The sequence below is a fragment of the Pipra filicauda genome, unplaced genomic scaffold (genome assembly GCF_003945595.2).
Source record: "Pipra filicauda isolate LSUMZ 115617 unplaced genomic scaffold, ASM394559v2 scaffold139_size1960392_pilon, whole genome shotgun sequence".
NCBI classification, from domain to species: Eukaryota; Metazoa; Chordata; class Aves; order Passeriformes; family Pipridae; genus Pipra; species Pipra filicauda.
This window is the reverse complement of record NW_024103873.1, coordinates 145,240-160,363: the sequence shown is the minus strand read 5'-3', so window position 1 is coordinate 160,363 and position 15,124 is coordinate 145,240. Positions and strand designations below refer to the sequence as shown.

Genomic DNA, 15,124 nt, shown 5'->3' with positions numbered 1-15,124 from the left:
TTACTCTGCCTGTGAATATGTGTATTTTTAACTAAGAAGGTCACAGATTGATCTTTAGTTTGAAGTTTTGCTGAACTGGAGTCAAATCTTGCTATTTTCTTTTGCATTTAGTAAGATGGAGTATTCTACCGATTGTGTTTTCAATTTGTTTAATTATCTGTTTTTTACAGGGAAAGCTATACCTAAACGTTAGCCACATTCCTACTCTGGATGACTCAGAACAATGCAAATCCAGAGCGAACCCTGAAAAAGTCAAGACAGGCAAGTTCCGTGAGAGATGTAGGTTAATTCCCTGACAGTCTCCACATATCATCCATTCATTCCACCCAATTAGGGAACAGTGTTCCAAAACTAACCCTTTCATAATTTATAATATTTCTACTTGATAATTGAAAGAAAATAAGCTCACTTTCCAATGTGCTGAACAAGTGAGGCAAATTTTTAACAGAAATAGTAAGAAGCAGTAACTTTGCAATTTTAAAGAAAAAGTGCATCTTTATAATATAAAAGTACTATTATTAAACATATTACATAAAATTATCTGAAATCTAAGTCACTGAACTTTACAAACTCTTCTATAACTTGGCATAACATTGGACTGCATTGATTTTTCACCTAAAAATGAGGATGCTAAAATGAATAACAGACTACAAGAATTTTTAAGTCTTGTATTAATATTAATTCTCACAACACTATGCCAACGTAAGGCATAATATAAATGAAGACAATATTTCTGTGCTATTCATTATTCCAATTTATCATACAGCAGTGATTGTTCTGGAAGATTAACATTATTAACAGAGAAACAAAAATATGCAATCCTCCTCTATAGCTCTTTTGACTGTAACATTAAAATACATGGATATGTCTCTATCCTCATAACCAGCAAGAGTTATTTAGTTCCTGATTTTATTTTGTTAATTAGCAAAATTTAGGAGCTTAAAAGTAGGTATATCAATTTTGTTGGCTTGGCGGATACATAAATATTAATCAGAAACCTGACCCAAAGCCCAGTAAAGTCAGTGAGTATATATCCTAATGATATTGGGATAAGAAAGGGTTAGTTTCTGGAACTGCAGCAGTTTCTCTTGTACAAATGTCTTCTCCAATATTCAGTACAGCGTGTGCAAAGCGGAACAATCACTACAACAGGCCTGGAGTTCCAAAGTGCAAATACAAGTATCTCTTTATTTAAAGTTCTGCCTCCCTTGAACTTGGTGGTTGGAATTTATCCTGTCTAGATCACATCACAAAGCAACGAGATAACAGGTTTCATGAAGCACTGAACTGAAGAGGCAGAGGTGCTACAAACTGAAAACAAAATCCATTGACAGAGGCGTTTGGCTGCTCGCGCTGGAAATGTACGAGGCACTGCATACAAACAGGCAAGCGTATTTTTTAATATATAACACTTTATACAATGCCTCATAACCCCATATCACAAATGACCAAATTAACATAAAAATTTTAAAAGTGGGGAAAAAAAAAAGACATTAACTACTTTCTATCACCGGCTGAAAAAGCCACAAAATTAAACCGTAAGGAAAGCAGATTCTTGAAGTGGAACATTAGACCTAGATTTATGTCAATCCATATTAAAATATTTTGTATTATAAACATACACAGTGTTTTAACATGCATTCTGAGTGAGGCTCTAACTGGGCTCCTCAAAGACTACAGTAGTTTGAAATAGTTTGAAACAAATCACTACTGCACCTCAGACATAAAATGGCGACAAAAGAAAGGTGCTGTAGGTGCTTTGGCTGCCAAAAGTTCTGCTTCCTTCAAGCAACATACACCAAAACGGAGAGAACATACAAAAAGGTGGTAGCCCACATATTTTTTATTTGGTAGGCACAGTATCACATTGAGTACTTAACACTCACATTCCATTTTCATGCCCATCTCTAGACATTTCTTAAGCCTACAAAACTGGCAGCGATTCCGATGGTGTTTATTGATGATACAGTCCTGGTTGCTACGACAACTGTAGGTCAAATTCTTCCTTACACTTCTTTTAAAGAAACCTTTGCATCCCTCACAACTGACAGCACCATAGTGACGACCTAGGAAACATATATATTGTTATCAGATGGAAATTACTTATATTTTAGCATAGAAATATTTATTTTAATCAAGTAAATCATTGTAAGTCACCCTTTAAATTTCTTTTGTATTTGTACAATCATTTTGGACCATGAAAGCATTTATAAAGTCTTACAGAATGTTTCTTGTTTAACTACTGTCAGTTTTTTGCTGAGAGAGTGGAGAGAAGAGAGGAAGGCTAAGCCTATTTCTGAATGTGAGGTCTATGAAGTTGCAGTTCCTGTTCTGGACAAGTACAGATGTAATTCTACCTGCTGTTACAGACTATAGGATATATTTAAAGAACATACAGTACAAAAGTTCAAGTAATTTCAGAATATAAATAACTTTACAACAAAATTTAAAATGCAATCTTCATTTAGACTTCCTGTACATACCAGTTCTGGTATTGTTTTAATTACATAAAAGAAAGTGAGGCAAAGAGACAGAAGGGTGTCTTCTCTGTAGCATGAAAGCACAGTACACTTCCTTGACTAATACAGAAATTTTACCTCAGGACTCCTTGTAACTGCCTGGATCTGAAACACCGAGGATTCATGTGATCTTTACTTGCCTTTTTCTGTGACAGTAGAAGAACAAAATCTACCAGAAAGCACTAAGCTTGTTAGAGAGCACTAAGAAGTGTTTTCTCAGAGTAGCTAGACTTTTGTAGGTGACAGGTTTATTTCATGGTTTCCCATCACTGTGCAGAACTTGACTAAATGCTTCAAGGAGTCTTCTTCCATTAGCAGGAGCTATTTAATCATTATTTATCATACGCTCCAGTTGAAGGAAAAGAATAATGTTCTTCCAAGCAGAGTTTAACTATTTTGTGTGTATAAATACAAAGTATGTTATCTTTTTTCATTTAAAAACTCAATTGCTTTTGCCATCGGCATGCCTAAAATCAGTTAAAACACACAAAAAATCATCTCTTCATCCCAGTCATCCTTTCTAGCAACTTTCTTCAATACTGCTTTCTATGCTTCCTTACCTGATGCTTTATCGCCACAGACTACACAATATTCTACTACCTGGGGCCGCTGAACATCAGTTTTTCCCAGCAAACGTTCCACTGAGGCAGAGTCTGTCACTATCTAAAGCAAAATTCCAGAACAAAAAGACATCATTAGCCAGACATGAAAGTAAGGAGCTTTGCCTACAGAACAAGATTGGTGTATCAGCTGAGAAGAGGTGACTAAATTTTAGAATTACATATGTAGCATAAAATGCAATTTAATGAGAGGTTTTACTGTCAATGCTGACACTGTTGAAACGGTCATATCAAAACAAATTCCAAATAAAACTGGTAGTTTTGTTGAGTACAAATGAGTTTCCTCACTTGTGCAACAGTATTTTTCCCTTCTTGCAATTGCTGTCAAACAGCTGCTATATTTTAGCCAGAGATGGTTGGCTTTCAGATGATGTTTCCACGTACCCCTTCTCTAGCTATTAGGGGCATGTTGTTCAAAGGGGATAGCCTGAAGCTGAGATTTATTATAGAAACAGTTTAGCTTCCAAAGGCCTTTAATTCCAAAACTTCTGTTCCAAACATTCCACTTAACACAGAAAAATTAAAAAACCCCACCCCTCTACAATGTCAAATATCCTATTTAGCATAGTAAAATAAAATTTAAAAGACTGTTACTAGAATTTTTAAAATATTTACGTACAAATGATTCTTCTTGCTGTAAAATATTCTCTATTGTAACAGTAGCAATAGGGACCATGCACTTCTATTTTTAATTTTTTTTTTAAGACTGCCAGGAAGAAATCTCAAATTTCACTAGGGGGAGGTAGATTATTGTTTATATCGCTGGCTTTGCAAAGCTCCAGTTGGCCTAGATCATGTTCAAAACCCACAAAAAAGTATAGCAGAGGATAGTTTCTGCTCTAAATAGCTGTTATTGCAGTGTCTTGATACTGAATGTAAAAGTATGAACTCAGTAAGTTTGCTCAGCTGAGTTGTATCTCTGTATATCTGTGAATAATGAACAGACTAAGAAATCCTGTCACTTAAGCCCTATCTTAAGTATTCGCTAATGTCTTTGGAACTTGAATTAGAACAGACAATGAGGGGTGATGTGCGCAATAAGGAATGTGAAGACAGAAGAATTTATGATTGAATAATGAAGCCTACAATTAGTATTGTTTAATCCATATCATTAGATCTTTAGAAAACCACTGCAATTGGTCTTAAAGCAAATACAGACTTAAAAAATCTAGAAACCAAGAATCCCAATTACCATATTTACCTGAATTCTGCCTGGCACAATGTTGTCCGTGGTGGTAAAGATAAGTTGTTTGGCATTAGATGTCTCAGGTGCTGCCAGTATCACCTTTCCGGCACCAGTTCCATCTGGACTGGCTAAAATAAACTGTTGCTTTGGAGACACGGCAGAATCCACTGCTGTCACTATTTGAATTTTCTGACCTGTTTGCTGATCTGTCACAATCTGTAAAACACATTAAAGAAATTCATGACTGCAGTAAGCTTTACATTTTAAAACCTTTAATGCTCTCTCAAAATTATATCCATGAAAAATTACAAGGAAGCGCTCTGATTTTTCTTCATAGATGTCACCAAGGAGATGTTCTCCAGTCATCAACAACAGTTACCTATATATTTTATCTAAGATGTTACTCCTTAAAGTTATCAACAAAAGGTGGAATTAGGCAGCCTTATTGTTTCATGTGCTGATTCTCAAGATTCTCTTATGGTGGAAGGTTTCTACTTTTGATACAGCTGTCTGGTACCATAATCTCTATTTTGCCTGGTAAAGTAACCATATCAACATTCATCAGTATTTCATTAACACTTAACAAGTCCTATCTCATTTGCCACTGCATACATTCTGATACATTAATGGCATCTTTATATTATGTACCAGTAACAACAACCCACTGTGCAGCATTCTCAAAGGCTAACTTCATGTTAAATAGATTAATCTCCCACTGGCTACTAAATGAGTGGGAGGAGGCATGCCCTTAGAGATGACCTCAGGTGTTCGGTTGACAATGTCTGCCCATTTGCTGTGGCTAGGGCTCAGGAGATTTGTACATGTAGGCTAGGTTTAATCTCTCTAAACACTCCTCACTGACCACATCATCAATATAACTATTATACACAGCCAACCAGTCATCACCACATACATGCTGAGGAAGAAAGAGAATTTTAGTTTGCATTAAAAATGATCTGTTCTCACAAAATTTAAGGAAGTATTCCATAGACTTTAGCATGCTTTTGTATAACCCTAAGTGGGAGGAGGAGAAAAAAGGAGAAAATGTAATAGCTAATTAATAGATTTTTACCTGAATGCGTTGTTGTGAAGCTACAGAGGAGTCTGTGGAAATTATCTGGATACGCTGGGAAGGGCTGGTCATCACTGGAGATTCAGATAGCGAAGTCTGAACAGTCTGCACCTGTAAATAATACATAGAATTTTAATCTACTGTAAGGGTATTGAACACTTTTAAAAATACATATATTTATTAAAGAACAGATGGACCTATGGCATGGAATCTAAATTTATTGGAAAGGTTACAATTATTAAATGAACTTGGATTTGTTTTCAATGAATTATCAGAATATTGGGTTTTGGGAAAAAAAATACATTGTATGCAGTAACGTGTCAAAACCCAGGAAGCTCCACAAGCTGTTTTTATTAAATCCTCTGTTAAACAATCTTGGAATGATTTGTTTATCAAAATCTATACAGCTGGACAACAGGGTAGTGTCAATTTAAGTTTGCTTTGAAAAATCTTTTTTTAATATACATAAAAGTTCATTTTTGATGTAAAAAAAGAAAAAACAGTTTGGACAGCAAGGAACCTGTACTGCAAGTCTCTTTGGGAAAGTAGAGGTGTTAAAATACACGGTGCTTAATGAAAACATACCCTTCTACTCCCCTACTGCCTGTACCATAAGCAGTCTGATACAGTATAAAAGTCTAACCTAACTTCAACATACCGTCTCTAATTATCTTTAATACACAGGTCACAAAAGTTGCATGTTAAATGAGGAAAATACACAGGAGAGATGCAGAAATAGCAGAATCTTCTAATTATTGGATGATTCAAAGCATTCAGCTGCAGAAAACAAGATACCTAGGCAAGAAAAAAACCAAAACTTCCAAAATCAAGACTCTTAGTGGACACATTTAATCAATGATCTTCTTGTCTTCCATGACAAATTATTAACTAAGCTACACGCTCTTTAAAAGGTCTAAATTAGAACTAGAATATATTTTAAAACTGTTTTACAATTCTTCACCTGGAATTGTAGAAAAGTATCACCACCAATAATTTCATATGCTGAAGTCAATATAAATTAATAGTGATTTGCCTTAAATGACACAGAAGATCAGAACAAAGCTTAAGAAATATAAAAATACACTTAAAAACATATGTATCTACCCTTTTTATCATTAAATTAACACCAAGTATTTGGCAATTAGGTGCATATTGAAGACTAGCAAAATTAAATTTGGCTTCTGTTTCATCTATTAATAATTTTCTCATTTCATATATATATATAATTGCATAGTTACCTTATTTTTCCTAATTTTTTGCAGTTTCTACACTTCAGTTGGAATCATATTAAGTTTCCAACAGATAGGTATATACAAAATATATATGTATATATAAAACTGGTAGACCAAAGCTAAGCTTCTCTAGACATTTCATTGTTCTTATGTCATTTGAAATAAATAAGGTTTCTCCATGGCCATATAGTTGTTTGCATACTAATTTACCGATTTGCCCATCACACATATACACATCTATGTGCGAGTTTGTATGAACATATGTATATATATAATACATTTCTGTACTTACTAACTAAATTTTCAACACTTTCTGTAGTTTATTTCCCAACCAGCACACTGATTATGAAAGGAATATTTGAGCAATAAATTGAAGGAATAATCAACTGGCCACATTGGGAAGGAATTTTTAAAGTCTCTAATCTTTTCTAACAAGCAGAAAAATATTTCCTGTATTCACAGCAGTAAAAACCAAAGTAATTGTATTGCTTAAATACACTGGTCTGTTCTCACTAAGTGTAAATCAATTTCAGAGATACTGATTTCTAGTCTCTTTCCTATAATATTAATAAAGTAAGGCATAGTTAAGCAAACACAGGCTATTTTTAACTGCACCCATGAAACAGCTAAAGAATTTCAGTAAAAAATACGGTATCAGGTTTTATACCTGCATCTCAAATCAAATCAGAAAGACTTATTTTTCTATAGATATTTTTCCTAATTAACTTCTTTAGCTATTAAATTAATAACAGGCTTTTACAAAAAAATGTACATTCAAATATATTTCTTTCACAGATGTAAGATATATCTAAAAATGTTTCAGTGATTCTCTTTGGAGAAGAGAATATTCTGACCACTAAGGTCTTTTCTAGAATGGTAGATAAAATTCAATTCCCCATAGAAGAGCTCTAGTTTAACTGCCCTAGCAGCATGGCAGTGCAAGATCTTGGGTAAGACATACAAAGGCAACAGTCACGGAAGAAACTGCAGTTGGCATATCCACATCCTAAGAAAATCTCAGACTACGTCTTATGGACCACCCCAACACCTTTGTTACCCCAGTGGCTCTGCCACTTCTGGTAACAGCCTTGAATTCAGAGGCTGCCAAACTGCCTAAGCCAGGGAGGAGCTCCTTATTCCCATATGCACTTTCTAAGAAATACCTCTCGGGCTGATGGTATGTCCAGGTCTTTTACACTTAACAGTAAATTGAGAAAAGCTGTATTTGAACCAAAAATCGTTTGAGAAGACTTTGCATTAAAACTCCACCTTGAAGACTCATCCAGAAATGAGAAAGTGGCCAAAGATAGTAATGAAATATTAAACAAAAATTGCCTTATTTTACACTTCATCAATTCTTAAACCAAAGCAAAACCTTATTCCATCAGAACAGCAGTGTTTCTACTCTCCTATTCCAGCACACTGTGCTTCATCTGAATTGCTGAACTACTTACTGATGTAACACGTCGGAGATATCTGAAAGAGGGTCAAGAAAATACTTAATGGGACCAAGATATCCAGTATTTTTTGAGTTCCATGGCAAAACATTCTTTCAAAAAGGTTCAATATTTTGATAGGTTCTTATCAGGACACTGAGAGAACTGAAAGCAACTGAAAATTCTCCAACAGTGCAGCTGTCATTAACAAGATCCAGGAAGCACAGGGCTCACTGGTCACCTTCTGTGACTCTAGGGCCTCTGACAGGGAAAAAGGATGCACTGGGAACAGTTTGTGGCTGTCATGGAGCCAGCAGGGACAGTTTTAGCAACTACTAAAAATTCTTCCTGGTCACATCAGAGCTGCTGTTGGAAAGAGGAAACAGTCATTATTCCTCCCCACAGTGACAGCTCTGTTTAAAAGATTTGCATTTAAATCTAAGGCACTACACAGGGAATGCATCTCCACTTCAAAACTAAATACAGTTTTCTTAAACAATATTCAAGTCAAACCTAAGTCAGTGGTGGGACTGAACCCGAGTCATTGACATATTGCCCAGTACTAAACAAATACTTGGGAAAAGCAGCATTACTTATTTTTGCATTAAGGCTAAAGTACTTTTCCTGCTTTTCAAAAGCTGTTCAGGATGAGGAGGAATTGCTGAAATTCCCTCCGAATCCCATAGCTGCTCTCTGTTCTCCAGTCTCATGAAATGTAAGTAAAGGCAACTGCAGACACTACTCACCCCCAACCTGTTCAGAAATACAGAGTTTTGTATTTCTGTGTATTTTGACAACCCTTTCCGTAAAGAAATTCTTCTGGATGTCCACAGAAATATACAGTTGCAAAAATTCAACAAACAACACTGATATAAAGCAGAAGCAAGCAACAGCACTGAAACCATTTGAAGCAATTACAAGGACAATTTTAAAAAGTCGTAAAAATAAAGTACAAAAGTACATGCACTACTGGAGCACGCTCAGCAACTTCTGTGATACATTCAGTTTCATTGAAAACAAATCTGATGAACTATCGCTCAAGAAAGGGAAACAACACAGAGCCTTACTTGCATGCCAGTCTGATTTGGTGCTTGATATCACAGTTCTCAATAAACCCAGGCATTACGTTTGTTGGCAATTATGTGGAAAAAATTATGCAGATACAGCTAAAGCTGTCGATATTTGCATTGGGTTATCCTGTTTGCCACTTGCCTCTCAGTTCATAACTTGAAATTCAGTGCATGATCAATGATGCTCTTCTTCCATTTAATTTTCATCAATGAAAAATATGGTATTCTGAAAACCTCTCATTTTTTAAGGCCAGTGCCAAGTTTGATTCTAAAGAAACAGTAAGTACAATATAGAATTTTAGCACACGTCACGAAAACTAGTGATGTATTTACCTGTATTAAAACCTGTATCTGATGGAAGAAACAAATATAGCAGGCAGCCAGCCATTCATAAAAAAATGATTCAACATTTACATGGTCCTAGTATTAATGAATTCTTAATGAGATAATGCTGCTTACAACTGTTTTTCCATGAACAAAGTTTTCATGGTGTTATGTAGTGGACAGGCATATAGTTTAAGGAGTAGCTGAATACCATAAAGAGACGAAGCCCTCTATTTACCCACCGGCCAGGAAGAAATCACAGAGCTTCGTACACTCTTGAGATGGAGCGATCTCTCCAGTGGCAAGATACAACCATCACACTATGTTACCACGGTGCATTTCCTGCACGAGGAATTACAAATGTCACATATTTTATGTGTTTGAGATGTTATTATAGCACCCAAGTTCTACCAATATAGGATAAGGTTTGCCAGTATTTCCATTACAGGTTTCTATTTCCAAGTATGTTTGGAAGTGTTTTTAAAAAATGCAGCTTGCCAAATTGATACCTGGTACAGAAAACTAGAGTGATAAATCTCCTGTTGGTTTTCAGTGTGAAACTCACGGAGCTTTTTGTAACTACTCCTTCGATGTTACTTCCAGGACACACTAAAAAGAACCAAATTTTAACCAAAAAAAAATAGTTCTAAGTAGGGAATCTTGAATCCACTTCTGAAAACAGAATCAAACTTGTATTTCTTTCTTATATAGGGCTTCTTCTTGAACTAAAAGTATTTTTTAATATCCAGGTGTAATAGCACAATAGATGAAAAATAGTACAATACTACAATAGATGAAGGAAACCTCCAAACTAGTGTCTGAAAAGTGGCCTTATCTAGAGAGATCTCTCAGCCCACTTGCACTGAGCTATATATTAAATCCCTTAATTATGTAAATATATGAAAAATCACAGTATTTGAAGGCTATTAAACAAAATAATTTTAATCAGACAAATGATCTAGTTTATTTTTTGACTGAAGTTTGCATGGTGAAGGAGATAAACAGGTTATTTTCTATGACCGCGAACACTTATAGTTTGTGTTTAGTAGTTGATTTAAACATTTTAGCTATTGAGCATCCAAGCTTCAGTGAATATACATCAAGACATCACCTAATATCATTTAAAGTAGATTTCATGCTCTTTTTTCTTACATGTGTAGGCAGAAAATATAAAACCTGATTTAAATTAATCACCCTACTGTAAATTGAATACAGTGTGCATAAGTAAAACAGGCAACTTCAAACACTGTGGTGGATTCAGATTGCAACTCAAATGAGAAGCAGAAACCTTTCATGTCCAAAACAGTCAATCTAATGATCAAATGATGAGAAATTTCATTGTATTAGTCTTTTTAACAATTCACAATACAGCCAAGTTTCTCTATAGTTCATGCTGAATTTCCTACTTGCATTCCTAATATGGGCGCCACCACAATGAAGTTAGGTGAACAAAACACATATTGGTGGCACTGGTTTCATATTTGTCCCCAAGTGTAAAGCAATCCTGCTCTATAAAGATTTTCTGTTCCATTTATGATGCTTAATTGTGAACAGCAGGGACTCCCTAATATGTTTTTAATTTCAAAATCTCATATACCAACTGTTGTGATATTATCTGTCACTCACCTCAGCCACCTGCTGAGTCTCCACTACCTGCTGAGCCAGCACCTCCATATTGGTTGCCATGGTGAAACAAGATCATTAGAGAACCTGTTTGGAAAGACGCCAGCAACTTCCATCAGGCACAAAAGTCAGGGAGTTTTCTTATTATTAAAGAAAGCTCTGAGATGAATTTTTGGTAATTTACAGTTCTGCTTGATGCATCTGGCAAATAAGCCAAGGTGCCGCGGATGCGTGTGCGCGACTACATACGTGTGCACATATACGTATATGGGACGTGCACACTGCAACCGTGCCGTTCAAACACCCGGGGCACAGAGTTATACCCTTACTCTATAAAGACTCTAACATACTATTTCCACTCTATTATTTAGGCAGTAAAGAAGAGATGGCAATTTCATAAATGAGAAAGGACTAATTTGAGTGTCAACTACTGATGCAGTTTGTGGAGTTCACAGATCTCTAAGGCACTTTCCTCAGCTCAAGAAGGATAAACCTTACAGTTAAACGGCTTCTACATCCCACACTGAACACAGAACAGCAAGCTAAGAATGCTGTTTTGCACAAAATTTCATCAAGTCATTCCATCAAATTGCCATGTTCATTCATATTCTTAGCGTAATCTTGCACAATAAGAGAAATAAACTGTCACATCTAAAATGTGCTTTCCGTTATCTAAACTATTTTTTTATTATAATGTGATGGTATTATCACTTTGAGAAGAAAATACTGCAGAATCATTTTATCCTATTCTGAGTGACTGCACACTGAACTTTATAGCCTTTGGGGTTAAAAAAAATAAAAAAGCAAAGCAATCAAGGATAAAGAAACAAGAAAAACCACTTCCTATATATTTTTGATTATCATTATTAGGGCTGTGTTTCTCCCAAGGTAAATTTAAATAAGATTTCCAATCAATTAATTCACTTTTTAATTGTGACTTGCTCATTACAGGGCCAGATTTCAGATTCTGACCCAGGTGTAGGTAATGAAACGGTATTCCTGAATGCTGGCCCATTTGATGTTTTTGTTGAAAACCTCTGTTTGTATCTCCAAAGCAATCATTTAATATAAAATTTAAAAATACTGCAAACAATAGCAAAATGTAACAGAAAAATGCATTTCCCTATGGAAACTATTTATGCTAGTTTTTCCTACAGCTTGTCATTTTTTATTCAAGTGTTCAACTTACACATTAATATTATGAACCATTTCCACCAAACCCAGTTTGTGAATGGTTTCTCAGTCGTTCAGTAATTCCTTTTCAGTGTTTTCTCTTTTCTTAAATTATTTTATATTCAGCAAGAACGATAACCATATGGTCATAACGTTATTTTCTCAATGCCTTAAGATGAAAGAAACCCTGCAGATATTTTGTTCATAAAAGTACCTTTCTGAGACACAAAGAAGTCTTTCCTGAGGTATGGCTTTGACAGATGTGCTGGTGGTGGTGTTATCCACTAAGGCTTTCTGTACTTTCGACCCTTCCGAAAGAGCCTTAAACTGAGGCTATTAAGCTGATTCGATTTAAGCCCAGAGACCGTACACAGCCATACCAAGCTTCTTAATGGTGTCAACTCCCAGAAGGCAAAATCAGCTTCTCAGCAAAAGCCTCGAGAAACAGTTTGTAAGGCAACAACGAAAAAAAATCCCCCAAACAAACCAACAAGAGGTGCAACCTAAAATCTGCAAGGAAGCACGTGGAGCACCAGGAAATTATTTTCAATGTAGCAGTGTGGCAGCCAGCTCAGTATGTGCTGAGGTACTGCTGTCCAAAACACGGTGTAAATCCATTAATCTCTCCCTAAGCTGCAGTGAAACCTCAGAAGCAAGTCATAAACTCCATTTGAGATATTCTACGGGTATGGCCCAACCATGACGACATGGCAATAGGCCAAATTCAAGACTATTGAAATTTGCTCCTTTGTCTTAAGGAAACGAATTCTTCACACTGTGAGCTCGACCCGGCTACACCGGCGGGACAGGAGGGGCGCGGGTGCGGCTCTGCCGGCAGTCTCTGGTACGTTGTTCTGGAGGCCAGGACACAACCGGCATCCCAGAACACAATGAACACCCCCGGCCCTGGCACGACGGGGGGCACGACGGGCACCCCGCGATCCGGTGGTGCCTTGACAGGCACCCCCTGCCCTGGCAGGAACGCGACGGACAGCTTGGAACGCGACGGACACCCCCAGGGCCGGCGGGGACTCCCCGGGCAGCCCAGCCCGTCCCCGAGCCCCGCGGGCAGGGCGGGCCCAGCCCCGCGCCGCCCGCCGCAGTAGGGCCGCGTCCAGCTCCCGCCCCGCGCGCCTCAGCCCCGCCCCCCGGCCCGACCAATGACCTCATGGCAGGCGCAGCGCTCCCCCGCACGGCGCCCATTGGCCGAGCGAGCCGCCTGTAATGGCGGCGGCACCGCCCCCCGAGCGCAAGAAGAACCCCCCGGGGACGCACTGAGCACAAGATGGCGGTGCTGGCCTCCCGCCAGGGCCCAGGCGGGGCTCCTGCTGCCGCCATTAGGCCCCTTCCCCTCCCCTCCGGTACAGCCTTGTGTCAGGCTATGGGAGGCCTGAGCATGGCAGTGAGGAAGCAGCCGGTAAGATGGCGGCGGTCTCAGCCCCGTATGCAAAGTACCCACCGCCCCCTCCCCTCCGCCCTCCCGGTGGCAAAGGTAAAAGGGTCGGGTTCAAGCCGCCGCCTCCGCCCGCTCAGACTCCATCTTCTCTCTCTGTGTGTTCGTGTCCCGCGATCATCGCCGCGACCATCGCCCCTGCACCCCCCCGGACAGCAGACTGCGCTCACCGCGACCGGACCGGCTCCGACATCAGCCGGCCCACACTGCAGCACAGCGGCTCCGCCACGGGACTGCCCGCCGATCGACCCAGCACGCCGCAACGGTCCTTTCCTCTCCTCTCTCTCTCTCCAGGAGCTGTAGGCTAGCCCAGAGCACGGCTGGTGCTCGCTTACCAGCCAAATATCGGAGCCGTGCAATCCCCCTCCCCTAAACCCACCGTCACCCCTCCCCTCCCCTCGCTAGGGTGTCCCGAGCAGGGCCCGCTGCCGCCTCCCCGCGCCCCCTCCCTCGTCCTGGCCCTCACGAAACAAACCCACCCGGGCCGCCTCAATTTTAAAAAATGGTTTTTACCTCAGGAATGGGCGCCAAAGGTGCAGTGGCGGTGACCCGGGCGGGCCGGTGCTGTGGCGGTGCCCAGCAGCGGCCCTCCCTCCCCCCGCGGGGGCGGCGAGGGGCTGTGGGGCCCGCGGAGGGGAGGGAGCCGGGGCTGTGTTGGGCCGGGGGTGTTTTGTTGTGTGTGCCGTGCCGTGCCGTGCCCTGTGACAGGTCAGAGTTCGTGACCCCGCCGTCGCCGCCCGGGAGCGCGTCCCCGCTTCCTCTTCCAGCGCCCGCCCTGCCGCGGCCCCTCCATCCCCCGCGGGGCGGGGCTGGCGGCGGGGAGGGGCTACCGGGCTACCTGGGCCGCCCGAGCCCCGCACCGCTCGGTCCGGGCCTGGCTCCCGGGGCAGTGCAGGGAGGAGCTCGGCCCCTGGGGCAGCGACGGGAAGGAACGGCCCCCGCCTTTGTCCGTCCCGCTTGGAAAGCTTCTCGGGAGCCGGTAGCCCGAGGTAATGGGTTGGCGGTGGCTGTTCCGTGCGCCGGTGGTGCTGGTATTCCACGTGTACCTTGGTTTTCGCTGAAGGTGCAGTCAAAGGCAGGCTCGCAGTCGAGAGAGGCTCTCACAAACGCCACCGCCAGATTGTACCGAGTTCTTATTTCATTTTCTGAAGTCAGTGTCATTGATTAGGGCTCTCACGGTGAAGCTGGCCGTGAGTCTTGTTCTGCCTCTGAATGCTCAGTGGTAGGCGCAAGCCAGGCTTGAGTGAGGGATTGTTTGTTTGTTTTTCTTAGAAGTGGCTATTTGGGGCAAGGATATGAGAAATAAAGAAGTACACCTATGAATTACAGCCTGACTGTCACAGAATGGGACTTAGCAAAGCACATAATGTACAGATGTCTTTGCAATACATAAATAAAGGAAAATGTCTCAATGTC

The 15,124-nt window shown here is 39.9% G+C and overlaps 2 protein-coding genes across 14 annotated transcripts in view; one reads left to right on the top strand and one right to left on the bottom strand.

Moving 5' to 3' along the window:
- The window catches only part of NR2C2 (nuclear receptor subfamily 2 group C member 2), a 27,634-nt gene extending 13,148 nt beyond the window's left edge, over positions 1-14,486 (bottom strand). For 3 of the 10 annotated variants that reach the window (XM_027746373.2, XM_039378457.1, XM_039378456.1), the window contains exons 1-6: positions 14,222-14,307; positions 11,086-11,169; positions 5,398-5,508; positions 4,341-4,541; positions 3,080-3,182; positions 1,887-2,066 (exon numbers count right to left, since the gene is read on the bottom strand). In XM_027746373.2, the coding sequence (XP_027602174.1) occupies positions 1,887-2,066; positions 3,080-3,182; positions 4,341-4,541; positions 5,398-5,508; positions 11,086-11,145 (655 nt within the window). In that variant the 5' untranslated portion in view covers positions 11,146-11,169; positions 14,222-14,307. Of the gene's footprint in view, positions 1-1,886; positions 2,067-3,079; positions 3,183-4,340; positions 4,542-5,397; positions 5,509-6,055; positions 6,202-9,132; positions 9,404-9,701; positions 9,802-11,085; positions 11,172-12,469; positions 13,306-13,530; positions 13,574-13,878; positions 13,940-14,221 lie in introns of those variants that run through there. The other 7 variants (XM_039378453.1, XM_027746374.2, XM_039378452.1 and 4 more) reach the window with 7 other exon arrangements.
- Positions 13,454-15,124, top strand: LOC120322638 (basic proline-rich protein-like). Of its 4 annotated transcripts, none has more exons than XM_039378461.1 (2): positions 13,454-13,672; positions 13,789-15,124. In XM_039378461.1, the coding sequence occupies exons 1-2, from the start codon at positions 13,541-13,543 to the stop codon at positions 14,014-14,016; spliced, it is 360 nt and encodes a 119-aa protein (XP_039234395.1). In that variant the 5' UTR covers positions 13,454-13,540; the 3' UTR covers positions 14,017-15,124. The 4 variants fall into 4 exon arrangements, with proteins under 4 accessions (XP_039234395.1, XP_039234393.1, XP_039234394.1 ...); XM_039378459.1 differs by having other exon boundaries at positions 13,466-13,672; positions 13,868-15,124; XM_039378460.1 differs by having other exon boundaries at positions 13,466-13,672; positions 13,865-15,124.

Coding starts and splice junctions, on each gene's coding strand:
- LOC120322638 (XM_039378459.1), top strand. CDS start 14,211: ATGGTTTTTACCTCAGGAATGGGCGCCAAAGGTGCAGTGGCGGTGACC.